This window comes from Sciurus carolinensis, chromosome 5 (genome assembly GCF_902686445.1).
Source record: "Sciurus carolinensis chromosome 5, mSciCar1.2, whole genome shotgun sequence".
Lineage (NCBI taxonomy): Eukaryota > Metazoa > Chordata > Mammalia > Rodentia > Sciuridae > Sciurus > Sciurus carolinensis.
The window spans coordinates 31,613,658-31,625,967 of NC_062217.1; the positions used below are offsets into that span (position 1 = coordinate 31,613,658).

At 31.6% G+C, this 12,310-nt stretch overlaps 1 protein-coding gene across 7 annotated transcripts in view; it reads left to right on the forward strand.

The window, feature by feature from the left end:
- Nbea (neurobeachin) overlaps window positions 1-12,310 on the forward strand; it is a 628,163-nt gene that overhangs the window by 416,341 nt on the left and 199,512 nt on the right. For all 7 annotated transcript variants that reach the window (XM_047553976.1, XM_047553978.1, XM_047553977.1 and 4 more), the window contains one exon: window positions 12,067-12,210. In XM_047553976.1, the coding sequence (XP_047409932.1) occupies window positions 12,067-12,210 (144 nt within the window). The remainder of the gene's footprint in view (window positions 1-12,066; window positions 12,211-12,310) is intronic.

Below are 12,310 nucleotides of genomic sequence, written 5' to 3' on the forward strand. Positions count from 1 at the left end.
AAGTTAAGTTACAAAATATGCTTAGGAATGCATTTTACAGATATTCTATGGCATTTTATGTCAACAAATAGTCTAAAACTCCACCTGTTTTTATGTTAAAGATTCAAATTTGTAGGCTTGAACCAGATTCAAAATATTATAAACATAGAAGGATTTATTGAATAGCTTCTATATGCCATGCATGTTCTAGATGTTGGGTTCAGAGACAAACAATTTCTGCCATTTAACAGCTCATAGTATACTATAATGGTTCTTAACTGGGGTAGAACAGGGTGTGCGATTAGCATCTAATGGGTAGAGACCAGAAATCCTGGTAACATAGTCTGCTGTGCCCTATAATAACCAAAACTCCAGCCCCAAATGTCAATAGTACCTAAGTTGAAAGAACCTGGACTAATGAAAGAATAAACAGTTGCCATAAAGGGAGGTAGTAGTTCCCGAAGGAACCCAGGGGAGACTCACTGAGCCTACACTCAAAATAGGCTTCATAAAAGTAATTGCTTATAATTTATCTCAAAACAAGATTATAAATTTATCAGTGAGGAGGGGAAATAAAGGCAGAAATAGTAACAGAAATGACCAAGGCATGGAGGAAAAAAGAAGTCTTAACTTACTCCTTTGAATGGTCTCAGTATTGCACAGTTAATAACATCATTTTGTAAAAGTTTCAGAAAATATTTTTATTTTGGATATTTCATATTCTTTAATAAAAAAATCATTTGAGGACAAAATCAGATCTTCTAACTAACTCATTTATAGCAGCCATATTCACACAATACTGTATGCTTATCACTTAGTTGCTATTTTTTATTTAATGATAATTGGTTAATTTCAATTAATTGAAATTATGTATATAATTAATTGAACATACAGTATTTTACCACATCATTCATCACTCTTGGTAATAGCATTTACAGATGAATATTATATGGACTAGGTCTGGAAGTTTGGTACTTTCAAATTCTAAAGAATTTTTTTTTTGTTTTCGTGCTTTATTTCCAACTAGTTTATCAAATAATATTAAATATAAGGCAGTGAGAGAATTACATTAATGGATTTATTACTGGGTGGCACAGAACTGATTTAGATAGCTTCTCATAATCTTGCTTATTACCAATAAGTAGAAGGTAACACTGGGGAGAAAAGGACCACACTACACAATTATTAAGTGTATTAATAATTAATAATGTATTAAATAATGAAAATGGTGTTATATGACCGAACACAGGATTGTGTGAAGAAATAGTATAAAACTGAGGCTATAAAGGTCGTTTGGAGCCATATTGTGAAGACACTTGTTGATAGAGCCATTAATGGGTTTTGTTTTTAGTCTAAAATGCCTTTATTACATCTAACCTACAGAAAATCGTAGCTTAGCAACATAAGTACACATTTTACTCTTGTGATTGTATGTCTAACTGGGAGTTGTAGCTTGTTGCTTCTCCCCAGAATCATGAGAGAATATCATACTGCATATCATTAGCCCAGGAAACAATCAAAATTACAAAGTTCAAAATACAGTTTATACTACATGTGTAATATTTTTGCACCATTGTAAAGTTGAAAAATCTTAAATCATTATAAGTTGTAACCACCTATATATAGTTCCTTCTAAATTATAGAACATTTCAGAGATCACAGGTGATATTGGAAGCCTTTCTTTCTTCTCTCCTATATTTGTTTTTTTTTTCTTTTTTGTTCTTTTTAGTTATATATCATAATAGAGTGTAATTTGACATATTTACACAAATATGGAGTACATCTTATTCTAATTAGGATCCCACTCTTGTGGTTGTACATGATGTAGATTAACTGTGGTATATTCATATATGTACATAGGAAAGTTATATCAGAATCATTCAATTGTCTTTCTTATTCCAATTCCCCCTTCCCTTCATTCTCCTTTATCTAATCTACTGAACTTCTCTTCTCCCCTTCATCCCCTTGTTGTCTGTTAGCATCCACATAACAGTGAGAACATTCAACCTTTGGTTTTTTGGAAATTGGCTTATTTCACTTAGCATGATGTTCTCCAGGTTCATCCATTTACCAGCAAATGCCATAATTCCATTCTTCTTTAAGGCTGAGTAATATTCAATTGTGTATATGTACCACATTTTCTTTATCCATTCATCTTTCAAAGGGCATCTAGGTTGGTTCCATAGCTTAGCTGTTGTGAATTGAACTGCTATAAACATTGAAGTATGCTGATGTATGTAGTATGTAGTATGCTGATTTTAAATCCTTTGAGTATAAACTGAGGAGTGGGAGAGCTGGGTCAAATGGTGGTTCCATTCCAGGTTTTCTGAGGACTCTCCATACTGCTTTCCAGAGTGGTTGCATCAATTTGCAGTCCCACCAGCAATGTATGAGTGTACCTTTTTCTCCACATTCTCAACAACATTTATTGTCACTTGTATTCTTGATAATTGCCATTCTGACTGGAGTGAGATGAAATCTCAGTGTAGTTTTAATTTGCATTTCTCTAATTGCTAGTGATGTTGAACATTTTTTATATATTTATTGACCATTCATATTTCTTCTTCTGTGAAGTGTATATTCAGTTCTTTTGCTCATTTATTGATTGAGTTATTCATTTTGGGGGCTTTTTTTGGTATTGAGTTTTGTAAGTTCTTTATATATTCTGGAGATTAATGCTCTGTCTGAGGTGCAGATGGCAAAGATTTTTCTCCCATTCCATAGGCTCTCTCTTCATGTTCTTGGTTGTTTTTAATCTGAGAAAATGATGATTCATAGAAGTCAGGCAACATGTTAATGCGGTAGAGATAAGACTCAACACAAATACCATTTTCTTACTCTACAGTGCTGTTGTGAATACATTTGGAATTTCTTTATATTTCAACTGCAAGGGTCTTCTTGAACATTTCTCCACTGTAGAGCATACCTGCTATTTTTTAACAGATGCTTATAGCCCATTATCTGTAAAGTACCTCAATACAGATTACCTTAGTATCATACATGGAATGTATATTCATGTATTTTATAAAAACATATTTTTAATGTTTTTAGTATTTTAAGAATCATTGTAAATAAACTATGTCAACACCATCCCTTAGATATGCCATTTTTAATAAAGTGAAATTTTTGTTAATTACCTTATTCATCTATGACTCTGAGCCAGTTCCTCATCTGTACAAAATCTCTTCAAAGAACTTTAATTAAAGTACATGGACTATGGGAAATATGGTTATATCATCCACTGTCCAAAGAAGTCTCCCTATCCTTTTAACACCCTTTTAAGTTCTCTAGTTCATCTTTTCTTTCATTATAAGGATTGCCAAACTTTGCAGCATCTGCCATCTACCTCTCTGGACATAAGATACAGGTTTTTGTCCTTATACCTTTCCTCCCACTCTTCTTCTCTCCTTTCAATCCTTTTTTTTTTTCTTTCTGAAAACCAGCATATGCTCATTATAAGAAATCTAAAAAGTGCCAAAAAATAGTAAAGAGGGGGAAATTACCAGTTCTCACCCTGTGAAGATATCACTCTTTACCATTTTGATATGTTTACGTCATGCTAGTCTTTTTTTCTGTGTGTCTTTTATCATAGGGACCAAGCCCTATGAGATATATTCAATCACAAAGATGAATACAAATTGGTCCAAGTTTTCTATATGTTATATCATGTTTTTCACAAGCGAAATGTGCCACTTGATTTTTTAATATAATGAAATCCTGTTTTAAATAATTAAAAATTGTCCTAAGTTCGTGACTAATCAAAATCCTAGCAAGTAATATCCTGTATAAAATGCAAAGAGATTTGATATTTACCATCATGTATATTCTTACCTTAATAAATATGTTATCAAATTTCCTTTAAGAATAGAATGCAGTTTTCTACACTGACTCCATTAAGAGGATTAAGTTAGCATTTCATACTTAGTACTTCACTTAAACTCAATACAAATTTTACACCTTTTTAATTGCATTTTTCTGTGTAGAAGTGCTGTTTATGAATATCCCCTTTGTTGGTCTGCTCTAAAAAGTATTGCTTACATATGAATATTTTGAATTAGGAATAAATGAAATTCCATTTTGCTGTCAGAACCAAATTGTAAAAATGCATTGCATGTCTTTGAAAATCAGTATACTCTATTAGCAGGGCTGTCAATATAAAAAGTGCATTCCATTTCCACCTCTTGCTCTAATAACCTTTTCTGTGTTACTCTGAGGCAGTTCACATAATCAGAGTATATTGTCAGCTTACTGGAGTTGGGGAAGCATGAAATGAAAATCACGTTAATATTGATCCAATTCTTTTACTTGCAAGTGTCCTTGATGTCCTTTTCCACTGAGCAATAACTGCGGGTGTTAGGTATCCATTTTCTTCTCTTCTTTCTTAAATTCCAGTAAATTGTTTACAAGCATAACTAATTTGAATAATAATTTAATACTTGGAATAATTTCTCTAAACATTGGATCTTAATTAATATCCACATTGCTAATACTACAGGTTCACTGTACCACTGAAATATTTTTCCCCCAGTTTTTCAGAGGACAGTCTATCTAAAGGTATAGTGTTTGCCTAATTTAAAACAAACAAGTCTGCACAAGATCCTGTTTGGTAAAAACACAAAAAATACTATATTGTAATATTATGTAACATATTATGTGTTAAAATGGACCATAAGAGTCATCAGTTATTGATTCAGATAAGGATTATCCTGTCTGAATCAAGTGTATCATAATTTTGAAGCTGGTATCTTGGTTTTTTAATGTTATGGTAGTATTTAATCTATTTTGAATTATTCAGTATATTCTCTAATCAACAAAAGTGAACTAAAGTGGAAATCTAGTTCAGATCCAATTTCTTATTTGTGGGTATTTCAGCTAAAATATGTACTTTTAAGAAAGGAGGAATTTGATATCTGGACTTACATAGTCTATACCTGTATTTATTTAATTTGCTAAGTAACTACTCAGATTTTTACTTAAAGTATGTTTATAATAATAAACACAAGTAATCTATTGAATAGAAACAGTCTACTTCATTTGTAGAAATACTTTCAAATAATGAATTAATACAGAAGTGAATCTTCTGACTCAGCATCCATTGTAAGAGAAATGTTCTTTTAATATAGTGTTTTAGTCAGCACCATTAATAGTTTTTAACATTGGGATTTTCTACTGCAGAGTTTGTTTTCTTTATTAAAAAACTATTATATACAGAATTTTTGTTGTTGTTGTTGTCCTTAGTGTTCAGTAGAAAAGTAGTCATTTCTTTTATAATGTCATCACTTGCTTTACTTAAGAAGTAATATTTTGTTCTGTGCTATAAAGTAGAACACAAAATTTAATTTAGAATTTAAATAATTTAAAAAGAATAAATGTTTGCCTAATAGTCAATGATTGTTATAGTTAAGTATGCTACATTTATTTATTATTTTATCTCATAAATACATGAAAGTCAGCAAGTCAACATAAAATGTTTTCAGCACTAGATTTCTCAGTATAATAAAAAGCCATCTTTCATCTTTTAAAAAAAATGTTAAAAATTGTAAACTTCTCAGTAATAGATTGATTCATATCTGTTATTGCATGAGATCATGTCACTATGCCTAATGTAATTAGTTGAAAGATATATTTATCTTAAAAATCTTTTCCTTTTAGTGAAAGTTAAATAATATCTTTTAGAATTACTAAAAGCACTCATCCGTAAAGGTATTTGTTGCTCTGACTTGATTTTAATGAGAAAAAGTAATCTTTATTTTAACATTTCCCAAAGTATTCATGTCATTAATGCTTTTAAAAGAAAACATTTAAGTTTTAAAATAAATTGCAGCATTTTATCTTATTTTCATAAGGATAAATTTTGTCAAAATTCATTGAGCAGGCTAACCATATACTGAAATGGTATATATTAAAAGGAATTTCTCCTTTGAAAAAGAATACCATCTTGTGAAACTGATTTCTAGATGTTCAGAAACATTAGAATTTCTTGATCATATATTTAGGTAAAATTAAAATGAGACTTTAAATTCCAGTCTGCCAATCTCCCCTCAAAGATCTCCTTCCAAGGATAAAAAATAAATCTATATTAAATGCATTATCTTTTGTTGAAAAAGTAGTTCTTTTTCTTTCAAATATTCAAGATTTCAAATATTTATATTGTGAATACACCTCTACAGAAAATCGAAAAAGCATGTCCAAAAGGTTGATGCTTATGTAATTTTATATAATACCTTTAAATGAATAAAATGGTTTTTAGGACAGAAAAAAAAAAAAAAAAAAAAACAGTTTTTAAATGTGAGCTATTTACACGTCATTCAGTTTCACAAGTGCCTGGCACTTATGTTACCAGAATCCTTCTGTCTTCAGGAAACATCCAGTCTAGTGGAGAAGTTGAAGGGTCATAATGTCTTGCAATGAGTATAAACAGACTGTTAAGACAGCATGGTGGAAGGAAGACCAGCTCCACATGACGGAAAATAAACCATCATTTGTTGAATATGTAGTATTGTTAGGATTGTGCTAAGACCTTGGGCTCATGTTTTATCTTGTTTGAGGTTTTCAATCCTCACATTTACTTATTTTTCCCCACTTTTGTGCAACATCATTATAAGTAATAAAGCATTGACTGTGTTTTTGCTCAGTTTTATTTTATGTTCTCAATATAATATTTTAATACCCTTATTAATTTATTTTATCAAGATTTTAACAAGTGTTTTTGGAAATTTATTATATGAATAATTTTCACACATTTCAAAATATTTAAGCATCCATTGTCTCATTTTAATTTTGCAATAATCTTGTGAGAATCCGGTTGAAAAATACTTATTGTTCCTGTTTTACAAGTTTGCAAATAAAATTAAGATATTGGTCTAATATGTAGAAATATAGATATATATAAGAAGTCAAATCCAACATTAGATTTTTTTTATGTTACAAATTATGAACACATGAAAGCATTAAAATATACATACATATATTTACACGTGTATATACATAAGTATGTATATATACCCACGTATATATGTTCCTAGTGAGTATTATTGGAAGAAACAATAAGAAATGGCAAAATGCATAGTCCAACTTCCTCATTTATGAGAAGACTTCATAAAGGACATAACAGGAAAGTAACTTAAGTAATGGTACATAAAACAACTAGTAGTTGAATTATGTTTTCATGTGCCTACTCAATGAACAGTTGTTGAGTCTTTGATACTTAACAGGGTGGAAATTAAGTCACTAAGAGAATCCCTAAATAAAATATTTGAAAATGAATAATGATAATATATTATGACCTTTTTCTAAGATACAAAGGTTATACAGAGAAGGACAAGACAGGTAAGAGAATTCCATGTAGAAGAAATTGCATATGTCACACTTAAAGGTTTGAGACAGGCCAGCATATTTAGGGACAAAAGCATTCAGCTCTTGGGGAAGATTAGGTTCAGAGAGGCCAAATCAGTGAATTGGCAAGGTTAAATGTCCAGATCATGAGCTATCATAGATCGTGTATTTAAATCATTGGTTAGCATGATTGAAAATATATTCTTATATAATTTATATAGATGATAGATACATATATTCATACATATGCATATATACTTTTATATGTAATTTTTTAATAAATGGCAAATTAATTCATAGTTCCATACTCCATATGAATAATAATAGCATAGAATTATTTGCTATACTAAAACTAGCTTATTATGGGGTTTTATCTTTGCTCTTTGTGCATTAGTCACATGTGAATAATTTATGGCCTATTGTGATTTATTTTTTTCTTATTAGTATTGATGTTTTAGAGTTGACTAAATGATAATTTCTTAAAAGAAATGAATTATGTAGTATTTTTCTTTACATCAATTGGTTATATTTATCAATGAAGAATAACAATGAGAAAATGAACTAATTTCCTGACCTCGATTTTTGGACATTCCAGGTAGATAGATTCTTTGATATTATTTAGATAAGTTCAGGTGTCCAATTTGTCATTTCTATATTTTAACTTAGGCTTATTTAAAATCATGGCACTTTAAAATGATAGTAATATAGCTATAATAGTAATAATACAAGAGCGTAGTGACCATACAAGGAACATTTTAGTTCTCCTATTACTTCATTTTCAAAATATACTTTGTTTCACATGGATACCTGGTTATTAAGAGAAATTTTATAAAAGAGGAAGTTTAGGTTCAATTAATACAGTATTCTATATTAGATGACATTTTCAAATACAGACCTTTTTCAAGTATTTATCTTTACTAATAAATCTGCATATTTAATGCTTTCATATGTGTCATTTGTAACATGAAAAAAATCTAATGTTGGATTTGACTTCATTCATCTAGAGTTGGTGGCATTTTTTCCTTATGAAACTTTAAATTTTTATGGCATTTTAATATTTTCATAGAAAGTAAGCGTATACATCTATCTAGCTTCACACATAGTTCACATTTTCAAAACTAAGACGTGCTGGTGGTTTGTGGTTCGCTTGTTAATTTCTTGATGAATGGCTAAAGAGGCCAAGAAGTGCACTCTGTTCAACATGTCTTCTGAAGATAGATGATCTCAAATAAATTCTCTTCCCAATCAGATTTTGATTTGTTGGGTGATAAACCAATTCTTTCTGAGGACAGTGTTTACTAGCCTTGTAATGAGACAGCCCTCTGAGACCTTACCTCTTTTTGCCTGTAATTTTGATGAATGAAACTTTAATTCATAAAGGATATTGTGATTGAAAAGCACCTTTAGATCTCATACACTCTAATTTAGATAAATGTTTGTTACAGTACCATAAAATCAGGAAGTTTACCGAGCTGCAAACTGATAGCACTTCAACAGAAATAAGTTCCCTGTGTTGTAACAGATTCGTTTACTATATTTCTTTTACATGATTGTTTTACTGCTTTAAAACTAGAGTAGGTAAAATTGAAAGTTTGATATACATTTCAGAGCTTACTTTTCTTCTACTACCTTTTCTTTATTGGTAGATTTTTATTTTGGTAACACAGGAGTAATGGAAAGCTTTATTTTTAACGTGGTTGCAATACAAGTAAACACTGCTTTATTGGACTGACTCACACTTAAAGGGCTTTATTGACTCATGCAAAGAACTGAGTTCCCTTTCATGTAAATACATAGGTTTTCTCTGTGACAGATTCTAAGATGCCTTAGGAACTTCACATTTAGAAATTTCTGAACGTAACTGTTAGTTTTTAGGTTATTCATTTATTCAGAATTTATAAGGGCTTACTCTGAACCAGGCAGTGTGTAAGGTACTGAGAACAAAAAAGATGGAATGTTTTTTTCAGTCATGAAGTTACTTCCAGGCTATTGTAGAGATAAATATATAATTACGATACCTGTAAGGACTTTAGTAGCAGGATTTATTGAGGTGTTGTGAAAGCCAAAGGGAAAGACTAAACAAATCTATCTTAAGAAATCAGAGAATGAATGGATTTGGAGGTTAAGGAAAACTTGAACTTCAATTCAGCACCTATTTGTGGTGCACCTACCGAGTGCCAGACACTGTGGCTACAGATGTAAGGCTCCAATGTAGCAAAGAGGGTAGAAACCAGCTTTACAATGTGGTTGAGTTCTGTGTAAACTGCAAGCACAGAGGTGTTAGTTAGAAGAAGCTCCTGATGGAAAAGTTTTGAAGGATAAGGAGAAACAGCCACATAAAGAAGGAAAGAAAAAAATAAATCATACAGAGGAAATAAAATTAGCACAGATTGAGATATGCAAAAGCATGGCATATTTTAGAAGCTACAGATGGTTCAATATTGCTAAGGGCAGAGTGGCAAAAGGTAATGCAAAACTGGCGATGAGAAAAACAAAAGGCCTTGATCATCCATGCTAAGGAGTTTAGATTTTATCCCAAGCACAAGTATTGCTTTTAGTGCTGTCGACTAGGAAGAGTTTCAAACAGTATTAAGCAGGAACATTTCCTCAACTAATTTGTGTTTTATAATAATCACTCTGACAAAACCATGGAGGGTAGTGTGAGTAAGAAGCCCCAAGAGCCCTCTGGACCAGCATGACTTGAACTAGAGCAGTGGCAGTCACCACACCAGGTTCATCCTGGGTTTGGGGACTGAAGTGATTTGATCAGAGGGGGAGGAGGAGCAAGAGACTATTAGCTCAGTTAGGGAAACATTCAGTTAGTTTTATCCAGGTAAAGTTATGTAGAAATATGAGGGTAAAGACCTGAGGAGAGACTTCTGGATTATTAATCATTGCTTCTGCTTCTGTTAAATGAAGCAAGCTCTGTTTCCCTAATTAAGTTACTATCCTAGAAGCAAGTGGATTATAAAGATAGTAACCCTAAAAGATTACTGTTATACTGACTTTATGTCACTAAAAAATCATATAAAATTAGGATGATGTTTGAAGTCAGGAATATGTCCGTAATCTTTCATTCCAGAAATAAGAATCATCTATAGGCCAATAAAGGAAATTCACATATGTAACCCATTTAATTCCCTCACCTCTGATGAGACACTGATTTATAATGATTTGTCTCTGAAGTATTTGTCAAGACACATTTTACAATCTGTTGCTTTATACTGTAAAAGTGTATGTTAACCATGTTCTCCAAAGAGGAGGGACTGGGATGAGAGACTGTCCCTCTCAGCCACTGGCACCCTACAGTGGTTTTGTGACGTGACTGTGTTCTTCAGCCTGTGTTTTTACTCCTCTGTGGCATTTATTTGAGTTCATTTGTTCATGTTTTAGTAAACAGAGTTGACTTGCAGTCACTGACAAAAAGAAAAGCTGCAGAAAGAAAGAGAGAGAAAGAAAGGAAGGAAGGAAAGAAGGAAGAAAGAAGGAAGGAAGAAAGAAAGGCTAACACTGTTTTATAGTGCAAGTTTTATGGCACCTAGATGCCCTTCCAATAAAGTGGTTGAGCAAACATCAAGAGACAGTGATGTACTGGTAGAAATCCTATGGTTATAGTCCTGGGAGAATTGGCTCAAAGTATTATAAATTGTAACTGCAGAGAATTTTGGCCAGAGGCATGACATGATTTGGAAAGCAATTGCCAATGTGTGCAACCCCATAACATCACCTGGAACTAAAATACAGCAACACCATATAGGACTGATTTTATTAGGCTCCCATTTCTAGGAATGTATTCACCAACTAAGATATGAAAGTAGTTTCTTCCAAATTGAAATTCAATTTCAGGTGATATGGAATACAGATATTTCTCTCTCCCTCTCTCTCTCTCTCTCTCTCTCTCTCTCTCTCTCTCTCTCTCGTTAAGTGTATATGAATAGATATGTAAATATGCTTACAGTTTAAACAATTTGACACTCATTTTTACCTACCAAAGGAGGTGTTGGGATGTCAGTGTGTTAAATATTTGTTAAGCAATCAAATATATTAGGGATTCAGATGTATTATTTTCTGACCTTTACATTGGCATGTTAATGCCAGGTAAAAATTTGCTATATTTTAATTTTTCTGCTTTTTTGTGTTTTTATTGGTTTTTATATTACTTGATATACCAAATAAGGATATCATTTCAGATAGTATTTGTTTCATTAATTGCTAAAGAAACAGCTATAGTGAAGCAGGTTTATGTAAGCCTCATTCCTAGCTTTGCCTTTCTGTAACTCTCCAATGACATTTTTCCTCTCAGATGTGAACACTCTCTTGTTTTCTTCATACCTGTCTCATCTGCTTTTAAAAATCAACTGGTCAATTGTTTACCTAATTCACAAAAAATATAATTATGTAAAATTGTTTAATTTTATGGATTGGAAAACTGAGTTTGAGATGAGGTACCGATTTTGTGTAGAATATGCACTGATCATAAGAGTCATAAGAAGTGGATTATGGGTACCTTGACAGTGCATGACATAGCTTTCTCAGCCTATTTCCTTGACTGTAAAATAAGGGTACATGATTAAATTCTTCCAACTGTTCTCACAGAAGACCAAACAAGATAAAGAATTTTAAAATGTTCTATAATCATAAAGGTATATGCAAATGTAGCACATAATTATAATAAAGTAATCAATTATTTTTAATACCCATTGAAAGCAAAAAACAACCACAGTGACCTTATTATGTTTTGATTGTGATCAGGTACTGAAGAAGATGTAGTAAAATCAAAGAAAGCATTCAGAAGTCAAGCAATAGTGAACCAGAATGCAGAGACTGAACTTATGTTGGAAGGAGATGATGATGCCGTCAGTCTGCTCCAGGAAAAAGAAATTGACAATCTTGCAGGTAAATTTCAATTTTTCTTCTATTTTGTGTAACATATACAATGAATTTACAAAAATTTAAATTCGATCTCTGGCGAATAAATGTGGACCTTGAGTTGTTA